Raw genomic sequence first — 15,195 nt, forward strand, 5'->3', positions numbered from 1 at the left:
GAATGAGTAGAGGTACAATGTACCTCACATGGGAGGGGTGGGATCTGGGGGCCCACTTGTTAAAGGGGGCATCCAGATTCTGATAAACCTCTATCCACAGACCCCCACAGCTACAGCCCAGGGTTGTGGGGAAGAGGCCCTTGTCCCCATCAACATGTGGACAAGGTGCTTTGGGGTGGGGGGCAGAGCTGAGCACCCTGAAAATTCAGGTGTTCGCCGAACGGTCAAACAGGGGAAGTTTGGGCCAAACTTTTGATCGGCTCAAACAGTGTGCCCATCACAAACTCTAGCTCCGGGTACTGACACTTTCCATCTCTCTCTAAATTTAAAATTACTGCTATGCTGTACCAAACTTCTAAGTTCCTCATCCTCACCATTAGGTTTTCCATAACGCAGAATAGATCCAACAGCATCTATGCAAAAATCAAAGCTTCTCTAAAGTCCCAGCCTCCCTTATGTATAAGCAGTGCAAGCAATGCTCAGAAACAAAAGATGGTGGGGTGTCCAACAGGTTTATAATAATAATGGCTAGACTAACATAAACCTTGTCGTCCCCCATGTACTCTTCTTGGGTTAAGCACTCACTCTGTACCAACTAGGCAGAATACAAAGTGTCAGGGGATATCAACACTGCCCAGGCCCAATACAGATCAGGAATTAGAAAGAAAAATTTATTCTCGAAACGTGTATGTTTTTTTTTTTAATCTGGCATTTTTAACCGCTTCCATACAGAGCAGTTAGACCCCCTTCCTGCCCAGACCAATTTTCAGCTTTCAGCACTCTCACACTTTGAATGACAATTGCTCAGTCATGCTACACTGTAACCAAACAAAATTTTTATCATTTTTTTCACACAAATAGAGCTTACTTTTGGTGGTATTTGATCACAACTGGGGTTTTTTTTTTCCGTGATATAAGCAAAAAAAGAGCAAAAATTTTGCAAAAAAAACACTTTTTTTTTTAGTTTCTATTATAAAATTTTGCAAAAAATTAATTTTTCTTCATACATTTGGGCCAAAATTTATACTGCTACATATCTCTGGTAAAATTAACCCAAATTAGTGTATATTATTTAGTCTGTGTGAAAGTTATTGAGTCTAGAAGCTATGGTACCAATTACTGAAAATTGATCACACCAGATGTACTGATGGCCTATCTCCTTTCTTGAGGCCCTGAAATGTCAGGACAGTACAAATACCCCCCAAATGACCCTTTTTTGTAAAGTAGACAGTCCAAGGTATTTAGTAAGAGGCATGGTGAGTTTTTTGAAGTTATAATTTTTTCCCACAATTCTTGGGAAAATGAAGAAAACATTTTTTTTTCTTTTTTTTTCCCAAAACGTTGTCAATTTATAAGCTATTTCTAACACATAGCATGTACACAGCAAAAATGACACCCCAAAATTCATTCTGCTACTCCTTCTGAGTATGGTGATACCACATGTGTGAGACTTTTACACAGCCTGGCCACAAAAAGAGACTCCACGTCCAAGTAGCACCATAAGGCGTTTTAGGAGCATAAATACACATAAAACTTTCTTACTACCTATCACACTTTTCAAGGCCCTAGAGCACCAATACAATGGAAAAGTCCACAAAATGGCCCCATTTTGGAACGCAAACACTCCAACGTATATTCTATGAGGCATTATGGGTCCTTTGAACATGTCATTTTTTTCCACAAGTTTTTGGAAAATGTGGGAAAAAAATAAAAACTTTTTTTTTTACACAAAGTTGTAAATTTATAGAATATTCCTAACACATAGCATGTACATAGCAAAAATGACACCCCAAAATACATTCTGCCACTCCTCCTGAGTATGGCAATACCACATGTGTGAGACTTTTTCACAGCCTAGCCATATAGAGGGGCCTAAACATCCAAGGAGCATCATCATGCATCCTAGCCACTTGCCTAGGCCTATTTTTGACATTTGGTGTTTACAAGCTAAAATCAGTTGTTTTTGCTAGAAAACTACTTAGAACCCCAAAACATTATATATTTTTTTTTAGCAGAGACCCTAGAGAATAAAATGGAGATTATTGCAATATTTTTTATCACACCGTATTTGCGCAGCGGTCTTCCAAACGCAATTTTTTGGGAAAAAAATCACTTTTTTTAATTAAAAAATAAGAAAACAGTAAAGTTAGCCCAATTGTTTTCCATAATGTGAAAGATAATGTTACGCCGAGTAAATAGATACCCAACATGTCATGCTTCAAAATTGCGCACGCTCACAGAATGGTGACAAACTTTGGTACTTAAAAATCCCCATAGGCGACATTTTAAAAATTTCTACAGGTTGCTATCTTAGAGTTACAGAGGTGGTCTAGGGCTCAAATAATTGCTCTTGCTCTAACGATCGCGACGATACCTCACATGTGTAGTTTGAACACTGTTTACATATGTGGGCGGGGTTTCCGTATGCGTTCGCTTCTGCGCGCGAGCTCGCGGGGACAGGGCGCTTTAATTTTTTTATTTTTTTTTTTTACTATTTATTTTATTTATTATTTTTTATTTTTACACTGTTTTTTAAAAAAAAAAAAATTGATCATTTTTATTTCTATTACAAGAAATGTAAACATTACTTGTAATAGAAAAAGGCATGACAGGACCTCTTTTTTGTGAGATCTGGGGTCAAAAAGTCCTCAGATCTCACAAGTACACTAAAAGATAGAAAAAATAAAAAAAAAAATAAAAAAAAAAATTAAATAAAATGAAAAAAAAAAAGGGACCTTTAAACTGGTTGCTAGGCAATGACGTTTGCCGTAGCTCCGGTCCTCCAAGACCATAGAGTCAAGTGAGGGCAAGCTTGCCCTCACTCGACATCCTGTCTGTGAGGATCTGGGACCGGATCGTTTTCCCCGCTGCCGGCGGGTCCGGTAAACGGGGAAAAGGACCAGAATGCAGCGGGAGGGGGGGGGGCACCTCTTCCGCCACCCCGGAAGGGTGATCCCGCGGCGAATCCGCCGCTGGGACCACCCTTATCGGAAAGCCAACCGTCCACCGTTTAAAAAAATACCAGGGTTATGGCAGCTATCTGCTGCCATAACACCGGTATTTAGGTTTAAACTGACGACGTATATAAACCTTTTTGGACTTGGACATGGTGGCTGTATGAAGGGTGACAGGTACTCGGGTACTTTGCTGGGCAGGTGACAGGTACTCTGGTACTGATGAGCAAGTGGCAGGTACTCGAGTACTCTGATAGGCAGGTGACAGGTACTCGGGTACTCTTATGGGCATGTGACAGGCAGGTGATAGGTACTGATGAGTAGTACTGATACTGATAGGTGATACTGATACTGTACTGATGATGGGTACGGATGATCAGTACTGATACTAATAGGTGATAGGTACTGATGGGTACTGATGAGTACTGATGAGTAGTGATGGGTAATGATGAGCAGGTGGCAAGTACCCGGGTACTTCAGGTGTCAGGTACTCTGATGAGCAGGTGGAAGGTACTCGGGTACTCTGTTGGGTAGGTGACAGGTACTTGGGTACTCTGATGGGTAGGTGACAGGTACTCGGGTACTCCGATGACGGGTACTCAAAGTACCAGAGTACCTGTCGTCAGAGTACCCGAGTACCTGTCATCAGAGTACCCGAGTACCCGTCATCAGAGTATCCGAGTACCCGTCATCAGCATACCTGAGTACCTGTCATCAGAGTACCCGAGTACCTGTCATCAGAGTACCCGAGTACCCATCATCAGAGTACCCGAGTACCTGTCACCAGCCCATCAGAGTACCTGTCATCAGAGTACCCGAGTACCTGTCACGTGCCCATCAGAGTACCTGTCATCAGAGTACCCGAGTACCCGTCATCAGAGTATCCGAGTACCCGTCATCAGCGTACCTGAGTACCTGTCATCAGAGTACCCGAGTACCTGTCATCAGAGTACCCGAGTACCCATCATCAGAGTACCCGAGTACCTGTCACCAGCCCATCAGAGTACCTGTCATCAGAGTACCCGAGTACCTGTCATCAGAGTACCCGAGTACCTGTCATCAGAGTACCCGAGTACCTGTCATCAGAGTACCCGATGGGCTGGTGACAGGTACTCGGGTACTTTGATGGGCTAGTGACAGGTGCTCTTTATTGGGGGGGGGGCAATCAGTGTGTTTGGGGTGCACTGTACTTGGTAACTAGCTGTTACCACAATCTCCTCCTCACACAGGATCAGTGTGTGAGGAGGAGAACACGGTGACAGCTAGTTACCGTGTTCTCTGATGACATTTGTGACCGGCTGTGATTGGACACAGCCGGTCACGTGGTAAAGAGCCAATTTCAATTTCATTGGCTCTTTACCTAGATCGGGGATCGACTCTGTCCGAGGGACGAGCCTCGTCCCCGATCGCCGCGCTGCGCGCCCCCGGGGGCGCGCATTAAGGAAGGAACGAGCGGCTCGCGCTGGAGCCGCTCATGTGATCGGCTGTGATTGACACAGCCGATCACGTGGTAAACAGCTAATTTCATTGGCTGTTTACCTTGATCGGGGTTGGGCTCAGTCCGAGGGACGAGCCTCACCCCCGATCGCCGCGCTGCGCGCCCCCGGGGGCGCGCAGTAGCGGGGAGATCCGGGCGCCGTCATATGACGTCCGCCCGGATCGAGAAAGGATTTGTGCCGACGTCATTTGACATGACGCGGTACGGAAGGGGTTAAATAATAAAGCTGTGTTTTTTAAAAGTCAATTTAGCCCCCGTTCACATTAGGTCGCTCCGACTTAGGGGGCGACCTGTGAAGTCGCGTGCAGCGCGACTTCAGCGCGACTTGCACAGACTTCACATAATGGAAGTCAATGCAAGTCGCCTCCAGGTCGCCCCGAAGTAGTACAGGACCCTTTTTTCAAGTTGGAGCGACTTGTGTCGCTCCTATTAGAACCGGTCCTGTACTACACTATGGGAGCGACGGTGCGTGACTTGTCAGGCTGACCAAGTCGCCTGACAAGTCGTACCAGTGTGAATGAACACTTATAAGTTAAATTACCTCAACTCTGTTCATTATGTAATATTAGTGCAGCTAGTATTTTTGGAGTTTTAGTTGTTTCTAGTATCTGTTTTGGAGAAGTTAGTTTTCTGATTGGATGCCAGCATCCTGAGTCTGACTTGATAACCCTCTTTTAGTATGTAGAGGATTTAGGAAACTGTCCAACCAGACATCTTGTTGGCATTGGGGGAGAGTGAGCTTGGATAAAGCTTCACAATTGTAGTATCACTTATACACCTGAAATGATTATCTATAGTGATACAGATCCATGTTAATATAGTCCACAGGCACTCTCCCCTATTTGCACGATTACAGTTGCCTTCTGATAGTAAATCATTTTTACATTGTATTTGAAAAGTCAGCCATGTGTACTAAAAATATTAACATTCTTAATGATATTATATCTTTATTTAGGAAACATAAATATATACAATAGTATCCTGTAAATGCTGTTGCAGAATAATTGAACGTGTTGAAAGCTGATTATATCTTTATATCTGCCTCATTTGCAGTGTACTTTTTATGATTTTATTGCTTTTTGCAAAATAATGCACCCTATTGTTACCACACAATGAACAGGAAATTGGTACACATTAGTAGAAAAAATGTAATTATTAGTAGTAATTCTACATTGTAGTATACAATAGGTATGCAAAGATAAGATCATGTTATCTAGCCCTAACAGTTTTACAAATGATTTACTACAGTTAAGCCTAAACTGCAGTCATATATGTTATATAAAAGTACTCGCTCTTTGACAGTTTTCAATTTGTTTCAGATATTTGCACTCCACCCAATTTACTGTATGTACAGTTGCATTTAAAAAAATACTAAAAGCTAAAGTGTATCTAATACCATTTTTTGGTTATGGATATTATGGGAAGGGATAGGACCTCTGTATTGTTGCCTATTCACCCTATTGGAGAGATTTTACCTGTCCTCTGGACTAGAAATTAATTTGTTAAAAATTGTTCAAACTCAAAATTTAGAGGCAAATCCCATTTTAAATCTCAAAGGGGGTAAATTGTGTTTGTGATAAATTCTGTTGATTTTTAGGGCTAAACTACTAAACTACTGTAACGGGGAACACATACCAAGGAAAAAAAAAATATTTTACAAAGGTTTTTATTTTTATTTTTTTAAATAGCAGAGATCTTTTCAACCCTTTAAATTACATGCTTGGAAGATGCCTTAAAGCTGTGATGTTATGGAACAGAATTTTTATACAAACTTTCTCAAAAGTGTACACTACCAGGGCATATTTGGCTATGGAATTGATTTTTCCCTTTTACAACTATTTGGCAGCTCCCCAATCTGGTTTCAGTTACAAAAAAAAAAAGGGATTTTTGTTATAGGTAGCTTTAGCAGGTACACACGTCTTGTCATCAAATGGTAATAGTCCCGCTTTGGCTTGCAGATAGAAATTGCCCAGCAGTTTTATGTGGCTCGCTGTCCGTGTTTATGCTGATTAAAACCTGGCCAATTTCTGTCAAGCACAAAATGAATGATACAGCTAAAGTGCCAAATTGGCTCTTATCTGGACAATTCTAAATAGCAAGGCTGGGTCACCTACCCACCTTTTTGGTAAAATATAAAAGACGAGGTTGCACCGAGTAAATAGATACCCAACATGTCAAACCTTTATTTTATGTGTGCCCTTGAAATGGCAACAAACTTCAGTACCCTGTATTTTCTATATGGAATGCTTCAAAGGGCCCCTATAGGTCATCAGTTAGTGTTACAGAGGAGGTCTTGTGCTAGAATTATTGCTTTCACTCCAGCATGTGTGGCAATATGTAACATATGTATCACAATCAACGTTTTCATATGTAGGCACTGATGTGTAGGCACGTTAGTGCCTGTGTAAACGTGGGGGTGCTCAACATTTTTTGGGGGGGATTTTATGTGCTTGGGTGTAACTTTATTTTTTTGCTTAACTTTTTCATCACATACAGCGGGTAAAATAAGTATTGAACATATCACTAAAGGTGCTATTGACATTCAATTTTTACCACATGTCGGTAACAACCCATGCAATCCATACATACAAAGAAACCAAAACAAATAAGTTCAGAAATTAAGTTATGTAAAATAAAATGGAATGACAATGGGAAAAGTATTAAACACATAAAGAAAAGGTGCGAAAAAGGCATTAAATGCCAAACAAGGTGAAACATATCATGATGGGTAAAAGAAAAGAGCTCTCTCAAGACCTTTGCAACCTTATTGTTTCAAAACATGCTGATTGCATTGGTTACAGAAGGATTTCGAAACTTCTGAATGTTCCAGTGAGCACTGTTGGGGCCATAATCCACAAGTGGAAATAGCATAATTTAGCCATAAACTAGCCATGACCAGGTGCTCCTCAAAAGATTTCTGACAGAGGAGTAAAAAAAAATTATCAGAAGAGTTGTCCAAGAGCCAAGGACCACTTGTGGAGATCTTCAGAAAGACCTGGAATAAGCGGGTACAATTGTTTTGAAGAAAACAATAAGTAATGCATTCAACTGCCATGGGCTGTATACACGCTCACCACGCAAGACTCCATTGCTGAAGAAAAAGCATGTCAAAGCTTGTTTAAAGTTTTCAGCACAACATTTAGACAAGTCTGTGAAATACTGGGAGAATATAGTCTGGTCAGATGAGCCCAAAATTGAACTCTTCGGATGTATATGATGGTTGGATGTCAAATGGCACTGCGCATCACCCCAAAAACACCATACTAACAGTGAAGTTTGGAGGTGGGAACACCATGGTGTGGGGCTGATTTTCAGCATTGGGTACTGGCAAATTTCATATAATTGAAGGAAGGATGAATGGAAAAATGTACCAAGACATTCTTGATAAGAATCTGCTGCCATCTACCAGGATGATATAAAAGATAAAATAAAGGTGGACATTTCAACAAGACAATGATCCCAAACACAAAGTCAAGGAAACTCTAAATTGGTTTCAAAGAAAGAAAATAAAGCTGCTAGAATGGTGGCCTAGCCAATCGCCTGACTTGAATCCAATAGAAAATCTTTGGAAAGACTTAACCACTTGCCGACTGCCGCACGCCTATCTACGTCGGCAGTCAGCCCCTCACAGGCAAAGTGACGTAGGTCTACGTCGCTAACCTGTGAGAGTCTAGGGAGCGAGCGTGCGCCGCCGCCGGCGCACTCCCGCTCCCGCGTGGTCACGGACCCCCCCGCGCATGTGACCGGCGGACCCGATGTCCGCCGGTCATTCTGCGATCGCCGCTGCAGAGGGAGAAAGTCAGGCAGCTTGTGTAAACAAGCCGCCTGTCATTCTCCCCTGTGTAGAAACTGTGATCACACGGTTCTACTATGTAGAAGCGTTGATCACTGTTTCTACAGCTCAACAGACAGCCAATCACAGTTAGAATCACGCCCCTAGGGACACACACAGCCCCTCCCTCTCAAATAAAGTTAACCCCTTCACTACCAGTGTAATTTTGCAGTAACAGTGCATATGTATAGCACTGATTACTGCAGTAATGTCACTGGTAACCCCAAAAGTGTCATAAATGTCAGTCAAGGGTCCGATCTGTCCGCCGCAATGTCGCAGTACCGCAAAAAAAATCGCAGATCGCCGCCATTACGTGTTAAAAAAAAACAACAAAAATTACAAAAATCTTTCCTTTTGTTAGTAAACGCGATAACTTTTGCGCAAACCAATCAAAATACGCTTTTTGCAATTTTTTTTACCAAACATATGTAGCATAAAACAAATTGGCCGAAAATGTTAAAAAATTTTGATTTTTACATTTTTGGGGGGGGGGGGGGGAATTTCATATAAAAAAATGTGAAAAATATTGTTTTTTTTGCAAAATTGACGCTCTTTTTTTGTTTATAGCGCATGATCAAAAAATCGCACAGGTGATCAAATACCACCAAAAGAAAGCTCTGTTTGTGGGGAAAAAAGGACGTCAAATTCGTTTAGGTACAGCGTCGCATGACCGTGCAATTGTCCGTTAAAGTCACGCAGTGCCGAATTGCAAAATATCCCCTGGTCAGGAAGGGGGTAAAATCTTCCGGGGCTTAAGTGGTTAAAGATCAGAGTTCATAGAAGAGGCCCACTGAACCTTCAAGATTTGAAGACTGTGGAAGAATGGGCAAAATTACACCTGAGCAATGCATGCGATTACTTTCTCCATACAGGAGGCATCTTGAAGCTGTCATTACCAACAAAGGATTTTGTACAAAGCATTAAATTAATTTCAGTTAGCTTGTTCAATACTTTTTTTCCTTTGTCATTCCATTTTTTTACACATATATTAATTTCTGGACTTATTTGGACTTATTAAATCTTTTAATTTTACTAGTCTGTGTAACACTGCCTTCTTCACAGGTTTATAATGCTGCTGTCCAGTGATGGCTATGCTGCTTTTCCATAGATACATTGAAGGACAGTGTAGCCACTCTAAGACAGGACGTGTATTACTGGCAAGATCACCAGGTGACAATAAAGGAAAAAAGCCTAAAAGCGAGAAAACCATTGCAGACTCCACATCCAATAGCTGCATAACTGGAGTATGCTATGACATTTTTGCTCCTGAGTTTAGAAAAACCTTAACTTCTCTTTTTCTCCTATGTATACCCACATTTTGTTTTCCTGTACCTAGAAGTTATTTAGGGTGTGTGAATTCATACTTTATGTAACAAAACTAGTTGTTTTTCAAGAGAGCATCTCTCAGCATTGTCAGCCTTAGCACCACATAATATATCTGCACTGGCAGGCAGAACATAATGTATATTTCTAACAACCATCTGCACAATAATTGAGTGAGTGCATCTACATTCTGTAAGGTCTGGTTAAAACACAATAACAACTGTAAAGCAGTTTTGACTTATGATTGTCTGTGCTGGGATTCGGAGATATGAATCAGTAGGATTATTGCTGAGGCAGGGGTTGGTGGGGAAAGGAAATATTATGTGTTTCAATCACTGGTAAAGTAGATAAATCAATATAAGGACACATTAAGCTTTTGCTTGCCTGTATAATGTGGTACTTATTAAGAAAGTTAATTTGAGAGATCTGTGTCTCCACTACTAATCAGCTGTTTCACATATGATCTTTGTTTACAGGTGGCTTTATGCTTGATTTTCTGTATACAAGGATGTTTGTAAAATTTGTACGACACCCAACTCATTTTATTATAAGTATCTTTCCTTTTAGGGAATGGGATATCTCCACGCTAAGGGCATTCTACATAAAGACCTCAAATCAAAAAATGTTTTCTATGACAATGGAAAAGTGGTGATCACAGATTTTGGCCTCTTCAGTATATCTGGTGTGCTACAAGCTGGCAGGTACAGTATTATCATTTTTTTTTTATTTATTTTTTCTCTGGAATTTATGTACAGTTTTTAGAATTATGATAGCCACTTACATTTATTTTTCCTACCTATAAGTATAATGCAGTTTTGTGTTTAAGTTCTAGCTTACAAAAAGAAGAGTAACTACTGTGAATCACCTGTGATCCCGAGATCCATTATATATATAGTACTGGCTAAAAGGACCTGGGCTTTAAAACATAGACCTAGAGCATGCATGGCTTCCTTTCATCCTTGCTTGTTTTCAATCCAATAGTTGTTTTGCAATAGAATATACAGTTTAGTATGCGTATACATTTTTTTTTTTAAAGGCAGATTAGAGACTTACCACAAGCAAAACCCCTCCTTATCCTCCATACCCCAAAAGTCAGAAAGGGGTGAGTACATATAGAATTAGGAGGCAATGACAACAGTATAGGAGTAATGTGGGAATAGCACTGTGAAACATAGAGAGGTATGACAGTTTCATAATCATTCGGATAGTATGATAGTATGGGAAACAAGAGCTTTTGCAGGTGCAAGAACTCAACCTCGCCCCAGTGGGGGGCCTTAAAGGGGCCTTTTATTAAATACCAGTGTAGCGCTTCCCTGTGAGGGCCGCTTAAAGAATTTGTACGCCACTGGTTGCCCTGACCTTGCAAGTCCTCTGACACCCTGGGTTCAGATATTCTTGTTGTGACCAAAGACAATTAGAGACACACGCAGTCACTTGAAACCCTTGAATCTTGTTTACTGAGGTATTAAAAGCATTCAAATTCAGTAACATAAACTTGTCACTTGCAGAAGGTTTACTATGACTAATAACCCTGATGGTGGAAAACAGTTAAAAAGAAACAATAACTGATTGCAGTATATGACGAACAATTACATAAGATCAAAACTCTGTTTGGGTTGGGATCTATGAGGATAGGATGAAGAAGGGCGGGGGAATTACCCTGTTTATGTCAGACCATACCCTTCTTTATCCCAACACCAAAGTACCAAGAACAGTATGGATACTATATTTAACTTATTGCAAATAATTAGACCTTTCAGTCTTTAAACCCACTCAATTAGTAATAGAGTCCTGGGTGGCAGTGTAGGCCCTTATGGCACTAATGGCTTTAATCCCTTGTTGGGGGGGTGTAGTCTTTTAGAAGGAGAAGATGTATTTTGTCTTCAGCTAGCTCTTTAATGATGCACTTTAAGTGGTCTTACAAACAGGATGAGATAAGATAAGCTTTCAATGTCTAGGAGGGCAGCGTGAACAGTGTGGCTGCTCAGTTGAAAGCAAATGTAGCACAAAGTTCTCCTACCAATTACTTCAGGGAAACAGCTGTGGTGTCTGCATGCAGTGTCCTTTGTTGTTAAAGAAAATGGGCAAATGCCCGCTCGCCAATCCCAGCGATCCTTCTATGATGAGAAGTGGTGTAAATGCTCCACAGCAGGCCTTTGCAGACTCGGGCTCAAGGGATGATGCTCAATTTCATGTTGCGCTGAGCTGCAGCCCAGCAGGATCTGGTGTGAATGTAATGAGAGCAGCTTCAAGACTGCCGCTGGAAGACTAGAAGTGGCTGGCAGTGGATGCTTCTGTACACATGTGTGATGAATCTCTCTCTGTAGCACAGGCAGCAACTTGGCCACAGCATGGTCCCTAACACGGAGTCACTTGCTTGCAGATCCAGGCTGGGGTCCCAAGAGAACAATCCCAGCCTAGCCCAGGCTTTTTATTACCTCTCCTGGACTTCTCTTCTCCCTCTGCAGCCGGTTGGTACTTGTAGTCAATTACAGTCCGACCTGAGTGCAAACCCTGGTTCCTTGGACTACAGATCTCAAGAAGCTTTGGTTCACTCCCTGATATTATTCACTCTGCTGGCAGGATGTGATGACACAAACCGCAAAGTTGTACTTGACAGGCTCAAATCTTAATAACAGGAGACAAGTGTCCAATATGTGTGCCTTCTGAAAAGCCCCTATAAATAGAGGAAGAAGGAAACTCCCCTTACGCATGTCTTCCGCCCCCCCCACATCCGCCCGCAATTGTCGCCAAACAAGGCGAGCAAGCGGGGGATGTTCCTGCTCTCTCGGGTGTCAGTTCGGTTGTCAACCAAAAATGACGTATGTGTTCTCACGTAGCTCAGCCAGAATCGATAAACTCCGGCAGCTATGTGGGAGACAACCAGGGCTAGGAAGCCGTTCAACCAGGGCAGTCAGAAGCCTTCCCACGGAATACCGCTAAATATAACCATAAGAGATCAGAACCACAAAGTGAAATAAAAACAGAAAAAATAAAGCAAGTCATGGCCGTAAATAAGGCACATCATAAAAAGTAGCACCTGCCAAATTCGCAGACTGCTGCAGTAATTTTGAATACATCTAAAAAGCCACGGTTATCTGGGAACATGTACAGATTATTAATAACCCAGGAAAGAGGACGATGGTCAGATAAAGTAAATGAGATACACAAATAAGGAAGGGGAGGGGGTGAGAAAAGAGGGGGAGGAAGAGTAAGGGGAACAGAAGAAAAAAAAAAGGGGGAGAGACAGGGAGGGAAATGAGGATATGCAGACAAAAATAAGCATATCTCTACACCTGTGTATGGTATCAACACTCTGCACAGGTGTATTAATCCCTCCATTCAAATTATAATAAATACTATCCGACCATACTCTCCAACAAAGGGGGGGTTGGGATCATAATCCCACAATAGGTACAGTAAATGGAAATTGTGTGGAGAGAAGTGGTCTGTATATAAATAGGTTGGCACCGTCCCCTGGGGTAAAATGTATAATAGTAGAGTAGCAAGGTTGGTAGGCAACTAAAAAGAAGTCTACCAAACTCTGGTTATGGGGATTTGAATGTGCCAGTATATCAACAACCAAGACCAAAGAATATAATAAACATCAAAGAAAAAATAATAATTTAATTAATTAATTATAAAAATAACATACAATAAAGATATATATATATATATATATATATATATATATATATATATATATATCTATCTGATCTAGAAGTCATATAAAAACATCACAATTCATATCTCAAATACATCTTGTAGATCTATGCATTTCGCTCAAAAGAGCTTCTTCAGGATCCAAGAGAATATTTTTTCAGACAGACTTTAATTAAATCACAATATCTAGAATAGAGAGTAATCCATATCAGCATACATTACAATTCATATATCTATAAAGGAAAGGAAAAACAAAAAAAGGAAAGGGGGGGAAGAGAGAGAGAGGAGAGAGGAAAATATACAGAGTTTAAAGTTAAGAAGCACACTATGTACAGGGTTCAGGAGTGTGCTATGTACAGAGTGCAGAGATCAGGAGTGTGCTACGTACAGTTTACTGTGTTCAAGAGTGCACTACATATAGAGTGCATGGAAAGCGTGTGCTACATATAGCGTGCAGGGTTATGAAGTGCCCTACATACAAAATGCAGGGTCAGGAGTGCACTACGTACGGAGTGCAGGGTTCAAAAGTGCACTACATACAGTGTGTAGGGTACAGGAGTGCCCTACATATAGAGTACAGGGTTCAGGAGTACACTGCACAAGAGTGTAAAGTTTACGAGTGCGCTATGTACAGACTGCAGGGTTCAGGAATGTGGTATGGACAAATCAGAGTTAAGTAGTTCACTATGTACAGAGTGCAAAGTTCAGGAGTGTGCTATGGACAGGGTATAGGCTTCAGGAGTGTGTTATGGACAGGGTGCAGAGTTCTGGGGTGCACTACGTACAGAGTGCAGGGTTCAGGAGTGCAGGCTCGGGAGTGCTCTACTGGCAGAGTGTAGTGTGTCAGGAGTGCATGTCGTACAAAGTGCAGAGTTCAGGATTGTGCTACATACAGACTTCAGGGTTCAGGAATGTACTCCATGCAGAGTTCTGGGTTCAGGAGTGTGGTATGGATAGAGAGTAAGTTTCAGAAGTGTGTTGCGTACAGAGTTCAGAGTTGAAGAACATGCTACAAATGAAGAGCAGAGTTCAGGAGTGTCGTACATATAGAGTGCAGTTTTTGGGAGTATGTTACATACCAAGTGCAGGTTTCAATAGTGCATGACGTGCAGAGTGCAAGATTCAGGAGTGTTCTACATAGAGAGCGGAGAAAAAACAAAAACAGAGCAGTGCAATTGAATCGGATATAGTGTCATTTTTAATGGCACCCATAAATAAGTTAAACAAAACTAAAAGTAATGTACTTACAAAGGGATAAGGTCAGGATTCAGGAACAACACCAGAACAAAACAAGGAAAGTTATTTTCTATCCAGCAGCAACTAGGGAAAGTATCAGCATGCTTGAGTTTTCCAGCCACACACAAGAGATGAGAGCTACCTGCCCCTGCAGAGATCAGGATGTACAGAGCAGGGATGTTCTTTGGCAGCCATCAGCAGAGGAGTGCTGTCACTTCTGGGTTTGCAAATGTCAGTAATGAGCAGTGAGTGGCAAGCACAGAGCGAGCATTGGAGATGGTTGCTCCATCAACTATCCAAGCCACAGTTTCAGAAATGTTTGTGGGAAGCCCCCAGTGTTTAAACGTTATTTTTTTTCTAGCCAAAGTAGTATTAGCAGGCTACAGGTGTCAGTGACTGTAGGGATAGTCAATGTTGTGAAATGTAACTTTCTTGGTATAAAAAGTAGTCCAGCAGCTGGAAGCAGAATGTCGGCTTTAAACATTTCCTCATCTAACAGTCTCACTATGCAGACCTTGGGTTTGGGGTCTGATAAATCTGTAGCACCATAGATATGGCCAATATTCTTTCCTTCTGATAATGCACACATTTAGGACAGTTCAAAAACATTACAATAAGGGTCCCAGGGATAGTCCAGAGTATTTTTAGAACTCAATTTATATAAGCGTTCAGTTATCTGATATATTTTT

The 15,195-nt window shown here is 41.3% G+C and overlaps 1 protein-coding gene across 2 annotated transcripts in view; it reads left to right on the forward strand.

Annotated features, from left to right (window-relative positions):
• KSR2 (kinase suppressor of ras 2) overlaps window positions 1-15,195 on the forward strand; it is a gene marked incomplete at its 3' end in the record, with an annotated part of 683,082 nt that overhangs the window by 575,427 nt on the left and 92,460 nt on the right. For both annotated transcript variants that reach the window (XM_082252187.1, XM_082252188.1), the window contains exon 16: window positions 10,175-10,308. In XM_082252187.1, the coding sequence (XP_082108313.1) occupies window positions 10,175-10,308 (134 nt within the window). The remainder of the gene's footprint in view (window positions 1-10,174; window positions 10,309-15,195) is intronic.

Source organism: Pelophylax lessonae (genome assembly GCF_965119305.1).
Source record: "Pelophylax lessonae genome assembly, chromosome: 1".
NCBI lineage: Eukaryota > Metazoa > Chordata > Amphibia > Anura > Ranidae > Pelophylax > Pelophylax lessonae.